This window comes from Cervus elaphus, chromosome 4 (assembly GCF_910594005.1).
Source record: "Cervus elaphus chromosome 4, mCerEla1.1, whole genome shotgun sequence".
NCBI classification, from domain to species: Eukaryota; Metazoa; Chordata; class Mammalia; order Artiodactyla; family Cervidae; genus Cervus; species Cervus elaphus.
Genome location: NC_057818.1, coordinates 4,312,007 through 4,337,003, shown reverse-complemented (window position 1 = coordinate 4,337,003; position 24,997 = coordinate 4,312,007). Strand labels below are relative to the sequence as shown.

The window sequence follows — 24,997 nt, the reverse complement described above, 5'->3', positions numbered from 1 at the left end:
GGAGGCTTCCCAGGACCAGAGTGGTGAGCGGGGGGGGTGTTTGCAGCCCCCGCGCCTGGTGATTTTGGGCTTGTCACAGAACTTCTCTGAGCCTCAGATGCATGGATTTCCCTGCCTCACGGGACTTTGGAGTCGATTCGATTAAAAAAAAAAAACAACAACCCCAAACTGCATGCAAAGTGCCTGTTTCAGCGTCTAAGCGTCTAAGTATTCACTGATTCTAGAATAGTGGAAAATATCGTACAGCGAATAGGAGTATGCACTGCATGTATTAACGCGGGTTCGAATCCCGCCTCAGCTCTTAGCCAGTTCTCACCCTCTGCTCATGTTTTCTTACCTGTAAGAGGTACGAATCGTGCTTACCTCATAGGGCTGGTTTGAGAATTTTCTGAGGTCGTACATTTAGAATGTGGCACAGTGCTGGACACATGGTGAACCTAAAGGAAAGCTCCTACTTACTAGAAATTTTTTACCAGCTTTCTATATCATTCCTTCCATATGCTGGGCTTTGTGCTAAGTGATTTATCTACATTTTGCTTTAATAATGCATGAAAAATCATGCAAGGTTAGTAGATTTAACTCCTTTATTTTTCCCTTTGGGGAAGCTGTTCCTCATTTGGCTGATTCCAAGTGACTTGGCCATGGCCTCTCATTATGTGATCCCACTGGGATTTGAGCACAGTCATCTGGCCCCAGGGCCTTGTTGGGCCCATTACACTACCCTGCTTCATACTGTGTGAGTCTATCATACAGTCACACCGAGAGAAATATCATGCCCACCCACCACCCCACCCCACCCCCGCCCCGCCCCAGCACCTAGGACAGTGTCTTGGTGTTTCTCTTCGTTCATCACATACTTATTTATTGAATACCTTCTCTGTGCCTGGCTTTCATGCACTCACTTGTTCAATAAAGGTTTACTGAACTTTTGCCACGTGCACGCTGTGCCAGGCACTGTCTTGGTGCCAAGGTGATCTTTACTGAAGGGATTTATGATAAGGGGATGATGTGGTTCCTTCTTTCTAAAACCCACTCCTCCTTTTGCCATGAAGATGAAGAAGTGGAGAACCTCCCACCAGTTTGCTCTGTGGTGCCCTTGATACACAGCAAACGTGGGGAATTTGAGCAACCGCATTTGGATTAAAGGATCCTAAAAGCACTTTGCACTGTCAGCATGATGTCTCTGGAAGGAAGGAAGGTGCCAGACTCCCAGGGAAAAAGAACCGTATTCCTGTTACCCTTCTTGTTAATTGCTTTCACTGGGGACCGAGTCATGTGTCCTACCTCTGAGCCTGCTAATTTGGAAGCTACTAATCTGCAAACCCTTTAATTTTCACAGAAACCCAGGTAGTCTCACCCCTACTTCTCTGCAGAGATGTAATTGGAAAGACCTGCAGAGAGGGTGCTGACACAGATATTAGGATGCTATGAAGTTGTATAGAATAATTAAACCTAAACAGCAGTTGTCTTAGAGAACAAAGTAAATTGAGTAATCTAACTGCCTTGTAGGAGTTTCTGTTTTTCTGTCTGATTTTTCTGTTCATTTGGAAGGGTATGTCTTAGTGTGAATTAGCATGGTTTTGTGATTGATTTTGGTGGCCTTTGGGAGGGATAGGGACCTACTGGGACCCATTTTATTAACTGTTTAATGTAGAAAGAAAAAGTTAACTCTTCGTATCGCCTTTCTGCAGAGCAGAACAAGAAACTTTTCCAAACACCCCACCACTTTAAAAAATCATTGACAAGATTTAAAGCTCTTAAGGACTTTGCTGGTGGTCCAGAGGTTAAGAGTCTGCCTTATAATTCAGGGGACATGGGTTCAATCCCTGGTCTGGGAACTGGGATCCCACATGTCATGGGGCAACTAAATCTGCCTGCCGCAACCCAGAGCAAGTGGAGAGCCAGCATGTGGCAACTAAGACTCGATGCAGCCAAATAAATAATTAATTTTAAAAAATGGAAAGCTTAGATTTTTCAGAGAAAAACCAGTAGTCTGAAAGATGAAACTCTTTTTTACATTTTATTTGTGTTGTTTACTTTATAAAACATATGTTGCTTTCACCGATTACTAGTGAGGAACCTGTGCCGCTTGGCATCCACTCTGAAGTAGGCGCTAGAATCAATGCGATCCATGAAGGCTTAGTGATAGTTTGGTAGAGCAACACTATCCACTAGAACTTTCTGAGTTGATGGACATGTGGCTCTTCAACAATTTAAATGGGTCTAGTGTCACAGAGTAGAGAAGGAAATGTCAACCCACTCCAGTACTCTTGCCTGGAGAATCCCAGGGGGATACTATGGGGTCACACAGAGTCGGACACAACTGACACAACTTAGCAGCAGCAGCAGCAGCAGTGTGACAGAGATACCATATTTTAAAATTTAATTAGATTTTAATTAATTGCCATTAAATAGCCACTTGTGGCTAGTGGCTCTGGTATGGGAAGGTGCAGTTCAGGGAACTAGGAAGATGGAGATTAGTTTCTACTCTCAAAGAGGGGGAGTTGGTGGACTGTGCAGATAAGGATCTCTTAATTCAACGGTTAAGTACAAAAATACCAAAGAGCATGACTTTTGTGATGAAGATAAGAAGGGTGGACTCATAGCAGCTGTCTCCTTAATATCTCCACTTGGGCATTTGCAAAGTACTCAAACTTTCCCTGCACCCCAGCTTCTTGCCACCTTCCAGTCCACCCTCCATACAAAGTGATTTAAGAGAAGTACAGGTTTATTAAGGTACACTTAATGTTCAGTAAAAATTCACCCTTTTGAACTTCCCTGGTGTTGTAGTGGATAAGAATCTGCCTGCTGATGCAGGGGATGTGGTTCAGTCGCTGGTCGCTGAAGATTCCACGTGCCTTGGAGCAACTAAGCCTGTGCGCTGCAACAACTGAAGCCAGTGTGCCCTAGGGCCTGTGCTTTGCAACAAGAGAAGCCACTGCAATGAGAAGCCCTAGCACCTCAACTAGAGAAAGCCTGTGCAAAGCAACGAAGACCCAGCAGCATCTTAAAAAAAAAAAAAAAATTCTTTGTCTATGGTGTTTTGTTATAGCAGCTTGAATGGACTGATAATCAGAGAACAAAACAAGCAAAACATCCCTACCTACATCATGCTTTCATCTCTACATCTGATTTTCACTTATCTAGTGTGTATCAAATGGCCTATTATTTGGGGGTTTAATTTGTATTTCCCTGATTACAGTGAAGATGAATATCTTTGCACATTTTTTTTCCTGTCAAATGCTTGTTTATATCTTATACCCCTTTTTAAAAATTGAATTGTCTCTTTCTCGTAGATTGAATGTAAAAATTTTTCTGAATTCTAATCCTCTATTTAGTCACGTAAGTTGCAAATATCTTCTTCCAGGTTGTGGCTTGCCTTTTCATTGTTCTAATGGTATTTTTAGATGGACAGAAGTTTAGGCTTAGTGCAATTGAATTTATGGATTGTACCTTTTCAATATTCTTAAGAAAAATCCATATTCTAGGTTTGTACAGATTTTCTTCATAATTTTTCATTTTTTTTCTTTTCTTGCTACTTTGAAATTGAGGCGGCATCTCAGGAGAAAGCTTGCTCTCTGCTGCCCCTGGTGGTTGATGACTTATTAGTCTCAACATTACTGTGACTCTTCTAGACAGACGAAGACTGAGGACTGGTTTTTGCTGTAAAAAAAACCAAAAAACAGTTCAGCAAATCCTTTAGCTAAGGAGAAAATTATGAATAGTTTATAGTCCATACATTTCTGTCGAGCAATCCAGCTTTGATCCCTGCCTTTTCTAGATTTACTTTTTGAGACCTAGAGGAATGGAGGGAAGTGGCAGGGCTAGTTTTGGTGGAAGTGACTATATGATGTGATTGCTGCAGGTTGTTTTCTAGAAAACTTGATAGAAAACTGCAGTGGATAAGAGTCTGCCTGCCAGTGCAGGGGACACGGGTTCGATCCCTGGTCTGGGAAGATTCCACATGCAACTAAGCCTGTGTGCAACAACTATTGAGCCTGTGCTCCAGAGCCTGCAAGTCACAACTGCTGAGCCTGTGTGTGACGACTGAAGCGCGTGTGCCCTGGAGCCTGTGCTCTGTAGCGAGAGAAGCTACCACCGTAAAACTGAGCACCGCAGCTGAGAGGAGTCCCCGCTCACCGCAACTAGAGAAAGCCCGCACGCAGCAGTGAAGACCGAGCCCAGCCATAAATAAATATTTTTAAAATGCTGTGAGGGAAGAGAGAAGAGCATAGTAGAGCAGAGAGGGTTTGGAGCTGGAGACTCGGCATTGGGATCCGGGTTATACCACTTATTTGCCGTGTGATCTTAGGCAACTTATTTCCTTCCTAGGCTTCAATTTCTTCATTAAACTATGGTAACAGTACCTACCTGTGTCCAGGATTCCCCAGACCAGTCCCAAGTTTCAGTGGGAGGACTCAACACTTGTATCTGCAGTTATGATTTATCAGAGCGAAAGACACAAAGCAACATCTCAGGGAAGAGGAGTGAAGCCTGGAGGAAACTGGGCATGAGCTTTTGAGTCATCTCCCCGTGGGCTCACTCAGGACATGCTTAACTCCTTCAGCATCGAATTGTAACATCCATGAACTGATGTCTACCAGGGCAGGTCCCTTGGGACACAGTGGCCAAGGTTCTTCTTTGGAGCTGGTCACGTAGGGGCCCTCTGGCTAGCACAGACCAAAATTCTGCATTCCCTGAAGCGCAGCAGTGGCCCTGCATAAACCATGTTGTTTGTATGTACAGTTTAGACACAGTGAGCTCCTCTTATCAATTAGGGATATGGGGCTCCCCCCAAAACCCCGCCGCCTCAGGTCCGAGATAGCAGTCAGGAGTCAGCCTTGTAAGCCAGCCTTTGTAAGGTTAGCAGTCTCATGCCTGCTGGTAACTCTTCTCCAACTACCGAGTTCCTTGTGGATTAAATGAGATAATGTACACAGAGTCCTTAGCAGGGGCCAGTGTCCATTAAATGCTTGATGCATGTTTATTACAATGGTGATATTAGAAAACTTGGCCTGAGGAAGCAGCAAACTTGGCCAGACTCATAGGACTGAGAGGGCCTTTGGGAATCATCTCATCTCTCCTCTTATTTTACAAATGAGGAACCTGTGACTCAGAAAGTTTAGGTGATTTGTCTTGTGAAACCAGTTTGTACCATTTGAGTTTGTGGGGAAGTGAGGATGTTCTCATTTTAAAGGGAGAGACTTCACTTCAACAACCTAAGTATCCTACAACAAATGAAGGGTTAGAGAATTTGTGGTACATTTATATAAGGGAATATTACTCAACCATAAAAAGGAATGCAGTTGGGTCATGTGTAGAGACTTGGATGGACCTAGAGTCTCATACAGCGTGAAGTAAGTTAGAGAAAAACGAACATTTTATATTAATGCATATATGTGGAATCTTGAAAAATGGTACAGATACATCTACATTGAGGGCAGGAATAGAGACACAGATGTTGAGTGGACATGGGAACGTAGGGGAAGGGGAGGGTGGGGTGAATTAGGAGATTATAAATTAACTTATGTACACTAATGGGTAAAATAGATAGCTAGTGGGAACTGCTATAAAGCACAAGGAGCTCAGCTTAGTGCTTTGTGATGACTTAGATGGGTGGGATGGGGGTGGTGGTGGGAGGAAGTCCAAGAGGGAGAAGATATATATGTATGTTGCTGCTGCTAAGTCGCTTCAGTCGTGTCCGACCCTGTGCGACCCCATGGACAGCAGCCCACCAGGCTCCTCTGTCCACAGAATTCTCCAGGCAAGAATACTGGAATGGGTTGCCATTTCCTTCTCCCATATATGTATGTATATATGTGTACATATATCCGGGGCTTCCCAGATGTCTCATTGGGTAAAGAATCTGCCTGCAGTGCGGGAGACTCGAGTTCCATTGGTGGTTTGAGAAGATCCCCTGCAGGAGGGCATGGCAGCCCACTCCAGTATTCTTGCCTGGAGAATCCCATGGACAGAGGAGCCTGGCGGGCTACCGTCCATAAAGTTGCAAAGAGTCGGACACGGTGAAGCGACTTAGCCCACACGCACGTACGTAATAGCTGATTCACTTCGTTGTGCAGTGGCGGCTAACACGATACAACATTGTGAAGCAATTGTACTCCAGTAAGAAATAATAAATAAAGAGGGAGACTTCCCAAGAAAGGCTCATTGTGCTGAGTGTGTAAGTAGACCTCTGATAGATAACCTCTCGTGAGCCTTAGGCAAGAGTGGTTTGAAACCAGGCTTGGCAGCAGTGTCTGTTCTAATTTAAAGCGATTGGATCTTGTCATGTTAAATGCTTTGATCCTTTTCTATCAGTGGGTTTCAGTTTGTGGAATTATTCTGTGGAGTTTGGTAATGCATACATTACAGTCTGTGCTCAGGCATGTGACATCCTGATCTTAGGGGAACTGACCTAGCTCTGATTTGCATTGACTGCATGTTTCCACTTTGTATCATTTAGAAGGATGGCAGGCAAAGCATTTCTGTTTTTTGGACAGCTCTTTCTAATTCTGCTGGGGTCTAAAGAGGAAGAGCTGATTTCTTTCCTAGACCCTTCAAAGAAACCAACCCTAGCTTTTGTTCTGCAGATAGCACAGGCCTCTAGGGAGGCTTTCCTTTGCATTGAATCAAGGCAGAAAGATAATCCTATGAATCTGTGTTACAGATTCTTCCCAGAGATCAGCTTTCTAACAGAACCTTGTGTTTGTACCCAAATTTAACTGTAAACCCAAAGTGGATGTGTAATGCAATTCATCTCCAAATTCAGTGTCATTTGACTATTATAAAGTCTCATACCTGTTATTTTTTAAAAGATGAAAGTGTTTTACCATAGCATTTTTGGGGTAACAGTTTTATTGAAATATTTTTCACATATCATACAATTTACCTGTTTAAAATGTATACAATTCAGTGGGTTCTAGTATATTCACAAAGTGTGTAACTCTGACCACAGTAATTAAAAAAAATTTTTTTTGACCACAGTAATTTTTAGAACATTTTTGTCACCGCAAGAAGAAACCCTGTACCCTTTAGCCATCAGCCCCCTAGTACCCTGATACCCCAGCTCTAGGCAGCAGCTACTAATCTAATTTCTGTTTGTATAGATTTGCCTATTCTGAGGATTTCATGCAAATGGAATTATACAATATACGGCCTTTGTGACATGCCATTGTATAGATATACCAGATTTTATTTGTCCATTTGTCAGTTGTTGGACATTGGGATTGTTTCCACTTTTTGGCTATTATGAATAATGCTGCCATGAACATTTATGTACAAGTTTTTGTGTAGCATAAGCTTTTATAAGACCTGTATTGTCTATAGTAGCTAGCATTTCTGGAGTGTATACCATGGACCAGGCATTGTGCTAGCAAATTGATTTTTACCTTCAAGAAATTGCAGTGTAATGGTAGAGACCCATCAGTAAGCAGATAATTATTGTAAAGCATGATAAGTGCTGTATAGGGACTTCTCGGCAGTCCAGTGGTTAGGACTCCCTGCTTCCACTGCAGGGGGCGCGGGTTCGATCCCTGGTCAGGGAACTAAGGTCCCACATGACAAGTGGCACAGCCCAAAGGAAAAACAAAGAGTAAATGCCATATAAAGGGAAGCCTTGGGTACTGTGAGCGCATCGGCGGGGCACTGAATGAGTGCAAGCGGGGAGGGTTCGGAGTAAATTAAAAGAGCCAGAACAGGAAGGAATGAGCCAGGTGGAGACTGGAGAGGAGGGTCTTCAAGGCAGAGGAAGCGGCTGGTGTGAGGCCAAAGAGGAGAGAGTGCTTGCCTGAGTTTGAGGACCTGGAAGAAATTCTTCTGAAGAATTAGCTTTGTCCTCCTGTCAGCCACTCATACATAGGAATTCCCTGGAGTGGATGGCTGGAGTGTTGGGATGGGGTTGGGAGGGAGAGGCGTGAGATGGGCTGAAGGAGGAGCAGAAGAGCGGTCTGCAGTGACCTTTAATGTCATGCCCAGGCTGTGAGTGGAGTGGAAAGAGAAGAGGCTTGGAAGCGGGCCTTGAGAAGATAGGAGGGATTTTTATTGTAAAATATGACACATAAATAATGTGAGCATGTAGGCTCATTTAGAGGAATAAAAATCTCTACCATTTAAACATTTTCATATACTTTTTCCCAGTGTTATTCAGGCTAAGTAGCCGATTTAAATTTTAGTTCATAATAGGGAGTGAAATGTCACTTTCCCTCTGTAAGTAAAGTGCAAGCCTTTACTCACGGGGTGGGCTTTACAGCAAGCCCTGTTCACAGGCCGGTGGGAGTTCTGTCTCCATTTCGGGGCTCCCTTCCTCTCCTGCAGCCAAGAGCCCCGTGGCTCCTCACCCCCTGATGTCCAGACTTAGCATCTCAGCCGTTCCCCATTGAGAGAACTGACGGTGCTGAGGCCTTGCGGGGGACTCCTGTCCTGGATAAACACCGCCTTTTACTCCCATCCGTTTGTTTCACATCCTGTCTCCATTTGGAGACTGCTCCCCTTTGGAGCAGCCTAGCATAACCCTAGCATAACCCTCCTTCATGTGCGCCTGCAAACATAATGTTGGCCTCTTTTTTGTGGGGGTGGGTAGGGGTAGGGAAGTGTAAGTTAGGTGTGGGGTGTTTTTTTTGTTTGTTTTACTTCTTAAAAAATAACTTACTGTGACGAGGAGATATGGTGAGTTATGATATTCTAATTGTAGGCTGGGTGCCTGCATTTTTCTGTGCCACCCTTTAATGCTTCTAGAATATTCCATTGTATCGATATCTGTAATTTACTTATAGATAACATGAATCCAACAACTCTGGGTATAAAAGTTTTGCTGTATTTTGAATAAATTCTGGAGGTGGAATTACTGAGTCAGAGGACATGACTTTGTTGGGTTTGTTTTTGGTATTATTACCGAATCATCCTTTATTATCTCTGTATCACAAACTTAGCAGCTTGAAGTGGCACCCATTTATTAGCCTACAGTACTGTAAGTCACAAAGAGTTGGACATGACTGAGCTCACGTGTGTGTGCATGCATGCGCGTGCACGCGCACACACACACACATTCTTTCTCTCTCTGTAGGTCAGAAGTCCAGGCTGCTTTCTCTGTTTGGTGTCTCATAGGCTGAAACCCAGGCATCACTTTACTGTGTCTTCATCTCGGGGCTCCGTTGACTTAGGGAAGAATCTTCTAACAAGCTCATCCAGGTGGTTGGAAGAATTCAGTTCCTGGGGGTTATGGGACTGAGGCCCCTGTTTTTAGCCAGTTGTTATTTAGGGACCTCTTTCGGTTTCTGCCATGTGGTCTGTCCATCTTCATAGCTGGCAACAGAGTCTTCTCCATGTTGAATCCCTCACCCTCCAAATCTCTAACTTCCTCTGGCTCTGACCTCTGGACCTGCCTTTAAAGGGCTGATGTGGAGGTCTCTCTGTCTCTGTCCGCTCCTCCAATAACCATCCCAGATGGAAACTATGTACTCACTAAACCGTATCACCTTACCCCCAGCCCCCTAGTCCCTGGCAACCTCTGTTGTACTCTCTGTATCTGTGACTTGACCTTTACCTAGTCTGGACACCTCATAAAAGTGGAACAATGCAGTGCCTACCCTTTTTTTTCTGACTTATTTCACGTAGTGTAATGTTTTCAAGGTTCATTCACGCTGTAGTGCGTGTGCCATTGTGTGTGTGTACCATGCTCCGTTTGTCCATGCATCAGCTGGTGGGCGTTTGGGTTGTTGGGGTTGTTTCAGGCCTCTTTATCTTAGGGTGAACTGATGTGGGACCTTAATACACCTCAAAGTACTTTTACTAGATTAGCACCTAGACTAATGGGGAGAATGTGTGTGAATAGCAAGGACCCGGAATCTTGGAGCCACCTTAGGATTCTTGCTACCACACACCCTCTAGAAAGATGGTACTGCTCCTGGTTGCAGATACCATCTTGCCCTCTTTTATATCCTTAGTGTATAAATTGTCCAGAAGAGTTTTGGAAATGGCGTTTCATTTCAGAGCCTGTCTTTGCAGCTGGGCTTTTCTCTACTCACGACTCCAGTGAAATGAAGAATGCGTAATAATCCCCTTCTCAGCCTCCCATGAAAACAATCTGACATCTTGTCCCTAATATAACAAGTTTCTTGGGGGTATATGAGTGATAAACCCATTAAGAAGACCAATGAAAGTGAGGAAGAGAATTTCTGTTTACCATTTGTGATTTGTGAGTGTAGCAGGATGTATAAAATGCATTCTCTCTGGACTGTCTCTTGGAAAGAGCTTAGAGCACTTAATAAGCAAACAACAGCACAGACTGTTTCATATAATGCCCTGGGAATGCAACAGGACTTGAATTTGTCCAAATAAGAGAATTTAGGGCTGTAACTGCCATGAGTAAAATTATTCTGGTGCTCTAGCCTGCATGCAAATCTCCTTGATTCAGTGGATTTTTGGAAATTGGACATCGGCTCCTGAAAAGATGGTGCTCCCTAGAAGTTGGGAGACTTGGGAAATGGAAACCAGTAAAATGTGCTGGAAATCTTAGATTAAATAGGAACTGAGCATCTCAAGGATATGACTGTAGAGTCAGCGGAAGTGATGTTTGAAATATTCAGTTGCCATTTAGCTTGGAGAAGTCCATGCCTTTTGGAAAGGCGTGGAGTGTGTGTGTGTGTGTGTGTGTGTGTGTGTGTGTGTGTAAGGAGCTCTTAGTAGCTCACTTTGCTCTGAGCTAGTTGGATTCTCCGACAATTCCAGGACTTGTTTCCTCAATTTAGACTCTACCCGCTTGCTTGTGTGTACCCCTGGTGGAACAGATCGCAGCTGCCCTGTTGTGGAAGATGAATGTGAGATTTGGATGAGAACTAGAAGGGGGTTAAAGAGTCCACTGTAGGGAACTGCCTGGGCCATGGGAAGAGGAAGACCCGCAGGTGCCTACCTGGCTGTCCTCCCCCACCTGAGCTGGTCTTGCCGGCAGGACTGAACGCCTCTTCTCTCTCCCAGGCGACCGCCATGTCCGTGGACTGCGTGGGGCAGCATGCAGTGCTCTCCGGGTGAGTGAGCTGGCGGAGTTCGTCTGCCACGGTTTCCGGGAGTAAGTTGCAAACCCAGAGGCTTCTGGGAAATTGGACAGCGCTTCTTTCATGTAAGGATTACAGTTATTGGGTTTAGTTCCACTCTCCTCGTGACCTCAGAGGTCGTCACGGGGATTATTTGCGTCTCTGCCCTAACACGTGAGCAATAAAATTGCTTTGAGATGTTAGTTCGTCACTGGCAGTTTGGTCTTGAAATCGCCATTTTCTGTTTAACACGTGGACTCTTCAGAAGGATGCTGTCTGGTACAATCTAACAGGTAGTTGGTTCCTCGGTTTGAGAGGATCTGGGTTCCATTGATTATGAGCGCCCCGATGTTTATTCAGTTGGCCTCCTTGGACTTCAGTTTGCTCTTAAAGGAATTGGGTTTCATCATGAAGAAATTGAGTTATGTAATCTCTGTAGTGTCTGCTGGTTCAAAATTAAGATTCTGGCAAATGAAGTCCATCCCTGCATTTGCCAACCACCCTAACATTGTACCAGTGTGATAACATTTAATGGTCAGGGTCCCCCTTTCCGTTTCATGTTGCTCTAGATTGCTACCTCTCAAATTCAGCTATATTTTCGTTAATTTGTGGTTTGTGGAGCCATTTATAAAATGAAGTGTTTTCTATTCATTAATTTATTTTGAAATCATGTTTTAATTTACTTTTAAATAAAACCATTGCAAACATTAAGTAACTCAAAAGGATGTATCATGGAAAGTAAGTTTCCCTTTTCCCTTTTAACCCCTCTCTCCAGATACCACTTTCTTGTACTACACTGGATGCATAGATGAAGAAAATTTGCTGTCTCTTTCTCCCCTTCCTTGATCACTTTTTTAAAAAAGAGCTTTATTGAGATATAATTCACATACCATACAGTTCACCCATTTCAGTGTACAATTCAGTGGTTTTGGTGTATATTATTAATTTCTGAATCAGTTATTTAAAATTTTTTATTGAAAATTTATTTTTTATTTTTTGGCTGTGCCGTGCAGCATGTGGGATCTTAGTTCCCTGACCAGGGGTTGAACCCGCACCCCCAGCTTTGAAAGCACAGAGTCTTAACCACTGGACCACTAGAGAAGTCGCTCCTAATCAGTTTTTAAACCGTTTTTTTCCCTTGTTAATGAATGAAATGCCTATACATGTTAAAAAAGTCAAGTAGCATTCAGTTCAGTTCAGTTCAGTCGCTCAGTCGTGTCCGACTCTTTGCGACCCCATGAATTGCAGCACGCCAGGCCTCCCTGTCCCTCACCAACTCCCAGAGTTTACTCAAACTCATGCCCATCGAGTCAGTGATGCCATCCAGCCATCTCATCCTCTGTCGTCCCCTTCTCCTCCTGCCCCCAATCCCTCCCAGCATCAGGGTCTTTTCCAATGAGTCAACTCTTCGCATGAGGTGGCCAAAGTACTGGAGTTTCAGCTTCAGCATCAGTCGTTCCAATGAACACCCAGGACTGATCTCCTTTAGGATGGACTGGTTGGATCTCCTTGCAGTCCAAGGGACTCTCAAGAGTCTTCTCCAACACCACAGTTCAAAAGCATCAATTGTTCGGCGCTCAGCTTTCCTCACAGTCCAACTCTCACATCCATACATGACCACTGAAAGTTTATATTGTCAGCAGAATCCCACCTCACCCTTTCCCCACCTCGATCTCTCTCCCCAGAGGCAACCACTTGAGGCTTTTGTTTTTAATTTGAAAAATAATTTATTTCACACTGTATTGATAATATATGAAAGTCTATTTCAACCTAATTTTTAAAATAGCTAAAGATTTAAATAGACATTTTATGAAAGAAAAAGTATTAATGGCCAACAAGTACATAAAAGATGATGAATATCTCTAGTCACTGGGAATAATGAGGTTCCACTATACATCCGCTGAAATGTCTAAGATTTGAAAGTCTGAAAATGTTAATGCTGGCAAGCCCATTGACAAAAGTGGAGTGTTAATGTCCCCTACTATTACTGTATTATTGTTGATCTCTCTTTTTACATCTGTTAATATCTCCTTTATGTATTTAGGTGCTCCCATATTCAGTGCATGTATACTTAAAATTGTTACACCTTGTTGGGTTGATCCCTTTATCACTGTGTAATGTCCTCTGTCCACTTGAGACTCTTTGTAGCTTTTTGTTTTTTTGGATTGCCTCCAGTTTTCCAAGTAGTGTACTACATATTGGAGAAGGAGATGGCAACCCACTCCTGTATTCTTGCCTGGAGAATTCCATGGACAGAGGAGCCTGGCGAGTTACAGTCCATGGGGTCACAAAGAGTCGGACATAATTAAGCAGCTAATACACATATACTACATATACTGCTCTGTCTTGATTTATCCATCATCAATGTTCAAATTGACTTCTTATAATAGAAGATGAGTACTGAGTATTTTTATTTAGTCTGTGAGTCCCTTACATACACACCTGGCTTTCCCCCTCCTTGCAGTATAGTCATATAACCATTGTTGTAGTCATTCGTATTTGGGGTTCTTTTTGTCAGTATTATTGTCAAGAGGTCCTATGCTATTTTGATTCTGGACTCTGTATGTGACCTATTTTTTCTCTTTGGAGAAATCCTATCTTTATCCCTAGTGTTATCTTTACCTCTTGTGTGTGTGAAATTTTCACCATGTCTGATTGGGTATGTCTTTTTTCATTCATTTTGCTGGGTACTTAGAGGGACCCACCTCCCCTTTCTGACATTACTACCTGCTTTATCTAAACAAAAAGAAAAATAGCATATACTTGGCAATATGTGGCCATATTAACTGGAGAAGGAAATGGCAGCCCACTCCAGTATTCTTGCCTGGAAAACCCCATGGACAGAGGAGCCTCGTGGGCTGCAGTTCCGAGGGTCGCAAAGAGCCGGACACAACTGACAACTAAACAAGCGCAGCAGCCGTATTAAAAGCCCGTGAGACACTCTCAGGCGCTGGAATGACTGTATCTTAAACGTCAGACTTCTTAGTATTGACTGCTGGGGATGTTGTCGTTCGCAGCATTCTAGGAGAAAACGGGATTGTGTAACTGGACATCATGCAGGTGTTTCTGTTTTGGTGTTGTTAGACATGTATACATACATCCATGTTGTTTTTCAACATGATCTTAAAGTTCACCATTTCATTTTCTTATATTGAACTTTAAAATATGTATAGTAAGGTATAGCCTTAAGTGTACAGCTAGAATAAATTTACAAATATATGCACTCCTGTGATCACCAGAGTAAAATACAGAATAATTTTTAGTAACATGGAGGGCCCTTTCAGTCTGGAAATGTGTCTTTTAGTTTGGAGAAAATTTCCTGCATTCCTTAATAATTTTCCCCATTCTTTCTGGAGCTCCTCTTAGGGCTTGTTGGCTATCCTGTATGGATTCTCTTCTGATCTTTTGGTCTTTTTATTTTGCATTTTGAGAGTTTATTTGTTTATTTTTTTGGCCGCACCATACAGCATGTGAGATCTTAGTTCCCCAACCAGTGATTCGAACCCCTGTCCCTTGCATGGGAAGTGCAGAGTCTTAACCACTGGACCACAAGCAAAGTCCCGCATTCTCGGAGTTTTTTGTCAAGTTTAACTTCCAACCCTTCTATCAGATTTAAAAATTTCAACTGTTCTTTTAATTTCTCGGAGCTCTTGTTCTCTGTTCTTTACCTTGCCTCCTTTTATGTCTCTGAGACTGTTAAGTGTAGGCTTTCTTCTTCCCTCTGCGCTGCCTGTTTCCTTTTTTTATCCTTTTGGTTTTTCTGGTCTCTCTCTCCAGTTTCCTGCTGTGACTGATGCTCATGGGCTCTGTGTTAATTTTAAAGAGTCAGTGCAGTCTCTGGTTAGTGTGTGATGGTGGAGTTCACTGTAGGGAAAGCAGTTGGAAACCTGGCCCTTTTGTTGGAGAGCGCCAACAAAAGGTGTCTGGACGTGCTCGGTTCACGTACTGTTGAAGCCCAGCTTGAAGGACTTTGAGCATTACCTTGTTGGCATGTGAGAAGAGCACAATTGTGCAGTAGTTTGAGCTTTCTTTGGCATTGCCCTTCTTTGGGATTGAAATGAGAACTGACCTTTTCCAGTCCTGTGGCCACTGCTGAGTTTTCTAAATTTGCTGGCATATTGAGTGCAGCACTTTAACACCATCATCTTTAAGGATTTTAAATAGCTCAGCTGGACATCATCTTCAGGGCTTCGTTTTGTTGTTTGTTTGCTTTTGTTCTTTCTTGGGCTGGTCATTTCCCCGTCACCATCACTGGCTGGAGACTGAAAGCCGCATGTGGTGAGCGCTGAACAGGGAAGGAGGCCCGAGGATCCCACCCCCGCTTCCTGCCCTGTTCTGGGCGCAGCACCTCACGCCCACCCCTCCCGTCCCAGCCCCGGCTCCTCTGAAGTAGTTTCTCTCCCCCTCCAGCCCCTGCCAGCCTGGATTCCGCAGTGTGAATCACCTCGCCCTGCAGGCCCTTGGGTGCTGGCTGCCTTTCCTCTAGATCACTTACCATTTTTCTGCCTGCTTTCCATTTTTCCCTCTCTCATTTTTTGTGTCTTTCTGGATTTCTGTCTTTTATATTTTCACCCTTACTCTAGTGGATCTTTAGTGGGGGAATGAAGACAACCAGTATGTTCAGTCAGGCATGTTTATCTGGAAGTACCCAGATATTCTGCTATTCTGCATTTCCCCGTGCTGTCTCTGGGTTCTCCTGTTGATACCCGCATCATTTGTATAGTGTCGGGCCTTTGCCCTGTTTTTGTTCTAATGAGAAGATGCTGGCCTGCCTGCCATACGATCAGGTGATTCCTTAGGAAGAGGTCAGAGGTTCTAGGCCTTTGTTCTGTACCAGCTTTCTCAGAAGCCCCACAGACTCTCTGAATTTTTGTCTTAACCTGTGCTTTCCTTCTCTCTTAACCTATCCCTCCTAGGGCTCCTGCTAGAGTTCAATCTGCCACTTTTACTTTGCAATTCCTGTCTCTTCTGAGCAGGGACAATTCATCTTTGTCTTCATTGTCAAGCCCACCTGTCCTCGCTGATACCCTGGACACCCAGAGCACTCCCCAGCAATGAGCTGCTGATGGCTGCTGAGATCCACCCACCAAGGATTTTTTCCTTGGAGGGAAAATAGGTGAACAAAGGACGTCCCCGTTTTCAGATCCTTCTTTTTGATTGGCACTGTGAACATTATTGGCACTTAATATGATTATTGTTTTCATCATTCTTTTATTTTTTGGTTGCTCTTCCCCCTTCCAATAGTGTTAATTTAGTTCCTGTCACCAGGTCGTCAACTTTCATGGGAATCTGAGGTTTTCTACAGAATGTTTGGCTAAGTGATAAGCGATGTGTTTGGTTTTACCCACACTTACTGAATGCAAAGCACTGTGCCTAACGGCGAGGGAATATGAAGGTATTCAAGACGTGGTCCATACCCCAAAACGTTCAGCTGCTTTGGGACAAGAGTCTTTACAAGAGGAGTTCTGCTGTGGAGATAGGTGCTGTAGTCGAAATGCAGACTGCGTAGTGAGGGTCTTGTGGAATCAGCTATGATCCTAGGTGGGGGAATGGGAACGCCTGAGGAGCTGAATCTGGTGGAGGAGGTCAGGATTCCGGGGATACAGGAGGGAGGACCATCTCTAGAGGCAGACCTTGCAGGGGTACAGCAGCCACGAGTTACTCTGGTCACTTGTATGCCTTTCAGAGTCAATAAACATCATGTGCATCTGGGGATTTTTTTTGCGCACTGTATGTCATTCCAAATGTGCTTTTCCATCTTCATGCAAATGCTGTTCTGTTGTTAAAATGTTGATGTTGTTTTCCTAGCCGCCGATTCCTATACATCGTCAATCTAGATGCCCCCTTCGAAGGTCACCGGAAGATCTCACGCCAGAGCAAGTGGGACATTGGAGCTGTGCAGTGGAATCCTCATGACAGCTTCGCGCACTATTTTGCAGCCTCGGTGAGCTCATTTAACGAGTACTGGAAAAGGCTTTTAAATGTGAGATCTGGGCTGGTAGGTCTGTGTTCTAGTAGAGAAGAGAATGCAGTCCTCCTTTCTCAAATGGGAAAGAGGTGTGCATGCTTCTTAAAGGAAGATGGAAGCAAATTACAGATTTAAGTTATATATGAAAAGAATCCGGGGACCCATCAGTGTTTCTAAGGATCGAATCCAGATTTGGAAGGGCAAGCAGCTAGATACCTCCATGGCTGTTAATGATAAGAACCTGTTTTCATTTCAGGAGTGTAACTAGCCAGGGATTCAGAAAGACCTTCTAAGGAGGGACCTGGTGAGCTTGTCTGGGGGGGATTGTTGTTGCTTTCAGAGCGATCAGAAGATTCCAGGTACCTTTCCACTCAAAGGAAGGGATCCTTTTCTTGACTAGGATTCGTTAGATTTGTTTAACCCCCTGAAATTTTACGTACCTATTTATATGTGAATTTTTCCAGGGAAAAGATGCATACATTTTATTAGATTTTCCAAGGGATTCCAGACTCAAAAAAGACCTGGGCTTAGATCATTTCTAGTATCCCTGGCCAGATTTTTATTAGGATTTGTTCTCCTAGGACAATTAGAGATCTAAACCTCTGGCTTCTTTTGCACTGGGCAGGGAGGGCAGTATTTGAAGGAGTCCTCATCCTCCAGGGAATGTGACCATTCGCTGTGCTGTCTGGGTCTGTTCTTCAGGAATGACAGTCTGTGAGAGGAAAGCATCTTACAAAAGAAAGAAGAGCAGTGTTGTCAGCTTTAGAAGGAACAAAAAGCTGCTCTTCCCTGTTGTTTCCAAAATAGAATCCGACTGACTGTCTTTAACGAGGGACAACGACTAGATTGGCACTGGCTCCAGGGACTGTTGAGGGTCAGGCTGGACCATTCTTCATGGCAGGGTCGGTCTGTCTTGGGCTTTGCAGGAAACCAGTAGCATCCCTGGCCCCTCCCCCACTAGATCTCAGTAGCATCCCCCCACCCCCATCGCGACAACCACAAATGTGTCTGGACATTGTCAGGTGTCCCCTGGGAAGCAAGATCTCTCCTGATTGGGGACCACAGATTTAGGCTGAGCCCTTAGTAGTCGACCCAAGTGGACTAACACTGCTTGTGTTTAGGAGGGGCAAGACAGAGCCTTGTTGATTTTTTTCAGACAGTCACTTAAGTGAATAGTTCAGTGTCCTTCACTGCATTCACTGTGTTATGTAGTCACCACCTCTATCTGATTCCCAAACATTTCCAATGCTCCACAGGAAACCCCACCACGAGTAAGCAGTTATTCCCTCCACCCACAGCCCCTGGTGACCTCTCTGTGTTCTGTCTCTGCGTTTAGCTCTTCTGGGCATTCTGTATAGATGCAGTTAAACGATACACGACCTTTTGTGTCTGGCTTCTTTGTCCATGTTGTAGCATGTATCAAGACTTCTTTCCTTTTTTGTGGCTGAATAATATTCCTTCATAGGGATACATCATGTATTGTCTGTTCATCCACCAGTGGACCTTTGATCTGGCTGTAAGCAGTAGTGTTGATAAGCACATGTGTGTGCGTGTACTTTTTTGAGTATTCATCTTCACTTCTCTCGGTATATTCCTAGGAGTGATGGGAGGGCCACTTGGTAAGTCTGTGTTTACTTTTTGTGGAACCATCAATCTGTTTTCTACAATGGCTGGGCCGTTTTGCAGTCCTGGCAGCACTGCACAAGGATTCCAGTTTCTCCAGAGCCTCACCAAAATGTGTTATTTCCTGTTTTTGTAATTTAAAAATTCTAGTCATCTTAGTAGGTGTCACACCAGTGGTACCTTACCATGGTTTTGATTTGCATTTCCCTCATGACTAATGACGTTGAACATATTTTTGTGTGTTGGCTGGCCATTTTTGTATCATGTTCGGAGATTTGTCTATTCAGTTCCTTTGCCTGTTTTTGAATTGGTTTTTTTTGTCTTTTCTTGATACTTAGTTGTAAGACTATAGACCCTTATCAGTGATCAGATCTGCAGGTATATTCTCCAGTTCTATAGATTGTCTGTTTAATTCCTTGATAATGTTTGTGACATTTCATTTAGATGAAGTTCAGTTTTACTCATTTTTTTCCTTTCCTTCATTGCTTTTGGTTGGAAGGCAAACAGTTACAGGAGAAATTGCTTTGGAATTAGGAAATCTGAGGTCAGGTCCCAGTTTTAATGCTCCCTGTTTTATCTTGAGCACCCACCCAACTTTTGGAGTCATAGTTGCCTCATCTGTGATGTGGGTGATGACATCTAGTGTGCAGTGTAATAAGAAAAAGCAGAGGGCAGGTTTCTTAAAGTTTCTGTTCCGTAAACTGGGCCTAGCAGACCCTGGAAATGGCAGGGAATGTTATTCTAAGATCAAGAAGGTCTTTGTTTTCACTCCTATTCCCATTGGAAGCATTTTGAATTCTAACCTTTTGACAGGAACCTTACCTATTTAGAATTGGAAACGGGCATTTCTGAGTAAAAATCTCAGAGCTTTGTACAAGTGTCTCTGAGCTAAAATGAAAACCAGTCTTCAGAAATGTTTAAATAGACTACTAATCGTACTAATAGTAGTTAGTTTATTTTTTTTATACTTTATCCACTGTCAGTGTGTTTCATGAACTCATGATATTTGGGGAGCATTTGCTGGCCTGTTGTTTCTCTAAGTGAAATGTAGTTTGATGGAAGCTTTTTCCCCTTGTTTCCTTCCAGAGCAACCAAAGGGTCGACCTGTACAAGTGGAAAGACGGCAGCGGGGAGGTCGGCACGACCCTGCACGGCCACACTCGCGTCGTCAGGTAAGCATCGCCCTCCACTGCTCCGGCCTCTGTTGTTTGGTCCTGTCCCGGAAAATGAAGCAGAACCACCGTCCCCCTCTGGGCTGACCCTCTGGGTTTGCATTGACCCTGGGTGTCTGCTGAGTCCTTAGCAGTCCTGAAGTTTTGGCTTTCATGGCGAGGAACAGCTGGAATTTGGGAACCCGCATCCCTGTAGCTATTAACCCTGGTCCCAGGAGATACCTAGACGGGTACAGCCCGCCCCAGAGTGAAGGGTTAGCGCGCCTTTGCTGCAGGAGGAGATGAAGCTGTGCCTGAGGAATCCCCAGGGCTCACGTCAGTGGTGGCCAGGAGCACGGAGACCTCAGGGCCCAGCCCCTGGCTCTGTGTCCGGCCGCCGTGGGCACCTCGTGGAGCGCCTGCCTCACGGGCCATTACCCAGATGTGCAGTTTCTTCTCTCTGAGGGCCCTCCGGCTAGCTTCTGGGTCACTGTCTCTGGGTGGGGACAGTTTGTTGCAGGAAGTAGCAGCAGGAAGTGGTGAAGGTGACGTGGAAGGTGGTGGGAAAGGCCAGACCCCAGCCGGTGTTAACTCTGTGTGTAGTGAGTGCCTTCCGAGGAGGGCGGACGTTGGTGGGGGCGCCAGAGGCCTCTTGCCCTCCTCGGAAGCTGTGTGGCAACATGGCACTTTGCCACTGCCTTGAAGATGTGGGGTTTACTCAGGGTCCCTGTGGTTAAGTCTGACTTAAAAAGCAGTAAGTCAAAAATTCTATGTTTTTTTTTCCCCTTTGTTTTGTCTTATGTGCACACACGTGTGTATGTGTGTGTTTGTGTGTGTGCATGTTTTAAGTTGAAGTGCTCCATTTCTTTTGGGGGAGCAGGTGGTAACCGGGGAAGGACCTGAAGTTCCCTTCAGAGCTCAGCTAAGTCTTCTTCCCCAAGGAACTTGGGAGATACCAGCCTAAATACCCAGCTACTCAGCCTCAACCGTGTTCGGGGCCCCTTCAGGGTGACTTTCTGAAGCCGCCAGAAGTGAACTCTGGTTGTGCTCTGGAACTGGACTCAATGCTTTCTCGTCATTGCTGCCTTCTTTCTTCCTTGTGTTTCCAGTGACTTGGACTGGGCGGTGTTTGAGCCTGATCTCCTGGTCACCAGCTCTGTGGACACCTACATCTACATCTGGGACATCAAGTAAGAATGGTGGAAGGGCATAACCGCTCAGCTGCTGCGGGGCCTTGGCTTTAGAGGTCGGGGGTCTTAGTTTGGTTCCCCCTCGCTGCAGACCCTGAGACAGGGAGACCCTGCAGGCGCCTTGTTTAGGAGGGGACAGAACTGCTAGGGGCGCGGGGAGGAGAGACAGGCTCAGGAGGGTGAGCGAGAGGGCGCGTGGTCCTCCTGAGGACTAGGCTCCACCGGGGAGGCTGGGTGCTGCTGCCCCACTCCCTCCCCAGAGGTGTCCCATCCCCGGGGCCGAGGAAGCGGGCTGCCGTCTGCTGTTGGTCCCTGGTTGAAGGCTGTCCACAGGGGCCTGGTTCCCTGGCAGTTCAGGCCCATCACAGAGGTTTGCAAAACGGGCTCCAGCAGCCTGAGAAAGTCCTGTTGGCAAAGAAACCCAGGTTCTGGCAACGGGAAGGCAGGCTGGAGTTTGCTGAAGTGGCAGGTGACGGTGGGGGCATTTCGCTGGGCACACACACGGGTGCTGCAGCAGGCGGTGCCCCCAGACAGCTGCTCAGCTCCTGGTGCCGCTTCACTGCCCCTCGGAAAGGGGGCCGAGAGCCAGCTCGTAGGCCAGCTCTCCATGGAGCTAAGCGAGGAGGAGCTCCCAGCCTCGGAGTGTGCGCATCCTGAGTTCTTAATACACGGCTGTTCCCCTCTCTCTTTGCAGAGCAGGTTCCCTTCCCCGTAACCCCTAGCTAGGGGCTGCGTGGCCTGGGGGGTTCCCAGGACAGGACACCCTCCCCCCCCCCCACCGTCCCAGATGGCAGTGATTTTGTGACACTTTACAGTGAAAGGTGAACTGTAGGCAGAGGACAGGCCAGGTGTTGAGGTTTGCTGGAGCAGACAGGCCAGCCGGGGGGATTCCCAGGGAGTAAAGGTGCGCATAGCTGACTTCACCAGCGTCCCGTGCAGGTCCGCACCTCCGAGGTGATGGGTCTAAAGACAGCGCCCGAGGAGGGAGAAGGAGCAGAAAACCCAGGGGAAGTGGACGAAGAGGGGCTCTCAGCAAACGAGCAGTCCCCTGGGAGCTCTGGGGCAGGATCCCTCGTTTATATGAAGCAGTTGGTTTCATAGTTTAAAGATGGAAAGACACTGAACCAATTTGCCTTCTTGATAAGCCAGGGATGCAGCTTGTCTGGTCCTCCCAGCCCTATGCGGCTGCCCACTGACCATTGGCAGTGAACCATTGACCATTTGAGTCTCCCACTGTATCCAGGAATAGTTGTTTTTTTTAAAAAATGTGGTTAAAAAAAAAAACACACAAAATGAAATTTACCATCTTAATCGTTTCTAACTGTGCATATTGGTTGTGTCAAGTATATTCACACTGTTGTGCAACAAAGCTCCAGAACTTTTTCATCCTGCAAAACTGAAAATCTGTACCCATTAAACAGCCCTCGATTCCTACTCCTTCAGCCCCTGGCAGCCACCACTGTACTTTCTGTGAGTTTGACTGGTCCAGGTCCCAAGTGTAAGTGGAATCATGCAGTGTTCATCCTTTTGTGACTGACTTATTTCACTTAATGTAATGTCCTCCAGCTGCAGCCGTGTGGTAGCCTGTGACAGGATTTTCTTCCTCGGTTTTTTTCTTTGTGCCTTCAGTGCAGCATGTGGGATCTTAGTTCTCTGACCAGGGATCGAACCCACGCCCCCTGCATTGGAAGGCAGAGTCTCAACCACTGGACCATTGGAGAAGCCCCCCTTTGCTTCCTTTTTAAGGCCTGGAGACAATTCATTGTCTGAATAGACCATAGTTGTTCTATCTGTTCATCAGCAGGGGACACTTGAGTGGCTTCCACCTCTGGGCTGTTGGGAACATCCATAGTTTTTCACGCCATCCTGGCTGTGCTGTTGGAAGGTTCTTGCACAATTGCGTCTCCACAACTGTCCCCTTGTTCCGTAGAAGAAATGACCCAGGAAGGGGCCTTTTGGCTCCCTGCACGTCCACCTCAGAGTCACTTAGGCCGCACTGTTATTGAATACTATAATTAGTTCTCTGTGGAGACAGCTATATGATTTGAAATTCAGATTCTGCCTCAGTTGAAGAGGTTGAGAAAGTTCATCTCCCTGGAGGGAGACAGGCTTCTCTTTACACCACTTATTACGGTCCTCGCATCCCCAGTGAAGCCCCAGCACCCCCTGAAAGGAAAGTGAAGAAACGCAAGCAGAGGGAGAGAGGCCCCAGGCAGGTGGTGGCGGGTAGACGGGCGTTTGACTTCTGACTCTCGCGTTTCAGGGACACACGGAAGCCCACCGTCGCGCTGTCTGCTGTAGGTGAGTGACCGCCCACCTCCCTCCCCGGCGGCCTTCATTCCCTTCCTCCCACCGCTCCTACCCGAGCCCTGTGCCCCACGCTCTGTCCACGCTGCCTGGACCTTGACCCCGCTGCTCTCAGAAGTTAGAGTCAGGACTGTAGAATGTGGTTAGGAACTTATGTCAGAGTTCAAGGGCAGGAACCACATGCTCTTCAAGCTATTTATTGTGGAAACTTTCAAAAGTGTATAAAACAAGAAGAGAATGAATTGCTTTGTGTTCGTCATCCAGCTTAAACAACTGTCAACGTTCAGACAGTCTTCTGTCATCTTTCACCTCCACCCCCATCCCCTTTGGGATTATTTTTGAAGCAAATCCCAGGTGTCATATCATTTCATCAACAAATATTTCAGTGTTTTTTACAAGAGAGGACTCCTTTAAAAAAACACATAACCACAATACTATTAGCATACCTAAAAATATTAACAGTAGTTCTTTAATATCCTCAAGTATTTAAGCTGTATGTAAATTTTCTCAGTAGTTTCAGTAGATGTTGTTTGGCTTTTTGTTCTGCTTTTACAAAATTTTTGAATCAGAACCCAAATAAAGCTGGTGTTGGTAAAGTGGTTGATATATTTCTCATCTCTTTCAGTTGGTAGGTTTCTTCTCCCTTCCCCTTTTTTTGGTTTGTTTTTCCTTTCCTGCAGTTTCTTTATTGAGGAAACCAGGTGGTTTGTCCTGTGGTTTCCGCACAGTCTAGGTTATGCTGATTGTGTCCCGACAGTATCGTTTAATATGGACGTGCTGAAACTTTGAAGTTGCCTTCTGATCTCCCCGTTTCCATCACCCTTTTGCAGTTGACTGCTCTTGCAGTTCTGCACTGGGCTGGTTACAGAAGATTCTCACCACTTCCTGAGAGTTGAACTTGGGCATAGAAGTGTTTTTTACCTTGCCCCTCATGATGAAGCCCAGTTATCAGGATTCTATTTTGATGTCCTTGATCAAAACAGATCATATCATCTGTCTCTTAAATCCTCCTTGTTTTGAATTTTCTTGGATCATTTGAATTTACATTTGATGTTTGCTCCAAAATGACTGCGTGATTCTTTTTTTTTTCCCTACACCCCCACACCTCATCATTTGAAGGCATTAAACATCATGAATGGATTAAGCAGTTGGTTTCTTCACTCTGTGAGGTTAGGGCTGCAGACCAGGGTCACCCTAAGTGCCTGCTTGGAGGAGATGCTCTGTGAGGGTTTGTTCCATGGATGTAGGACTCAAGCACCTGTGCCTCTGTGCTTAATGGTTTAATTGACCTGGCTCCCACCCCCATGCATATACTTCTGATCTGAGGCGTATAATGACCCACAGACGTGGTGGCAGAGGACATCCAGCTGAAAGAAAGCACCAGCGGTCTGTGAATGTTCAGTCACCCATCCTTGAATTCGTTAGTTCTCCTGACAGATCTCTAAGTTAATTGGACTGTGGAGGACCTCTAAAAAGGAAGATTGTTCTTTTCTAAGTCCTTCTTAAGAAGCAGAGGTAGGAGACGTCTTTCCTTCCGGTACCTCAGTGAGGCTCCTCTGGTGGCGGAGCTGCCCTGGGGGGAAAGAGGCAAAGGCCTCTTGTGGACTTTTACCCAAAGCCGCTCTGGCTAACCTTCCCTGAGAGGTGGAGCTGGAGGCTGCCGCTCCCTGGAGTCTGTGGTCCCCGTCTCTCTGTGAGTGAATTGTTTCTGCCACGGGGCAGGAAGTCAGT

At 45.3% G+C, this 24,997-nt stretch overlaps 1 protein-coding gene across 3 annotated transcripts in view; it reads left to right on the top strand.

Moving 5' to 3' along the window:
- Nucleotides 1-24,997, top strand: part of WDR59 (WD repeat domain 59) — a 77,681-nt gene that overhangs the window by 448 nt on the left and 52,236 nt on the right. For all 3 annotated transcript variants that reach the window (XR_006340423.1, XM_043898056.1, XM_043898055.1), the window contains exons 2-6: nucleotides 10,972-11,021; nucleotides 16,836-16,971; nucleotides 19,705-19,790; nucleotides 20,879-20,959; nucleotides 23,223-23,260. Coding sequence is in view for 2 of the 3 variants with exons in the window: in XM_043898056.1 (XP_043753991.1) it covers nucleotides 10,972-11,021; nucleotides 16,836-16,971; nucleotides 19,705-19,790; nucleotides 20,879-20,959; nucleotides 23,223-23,260 (391 nt within the window). In the remaining variant the exon portion in view is untranslated. The remainder of the gene's footprint in view (nucleotides 1-10,971; nucleotides 11,022-16,835; nucleotides 16,972-19,704; nucleotides 19,791-20,878; nucleotides 20,960-23,222; nucleotides 23,261-24,997) is intronic.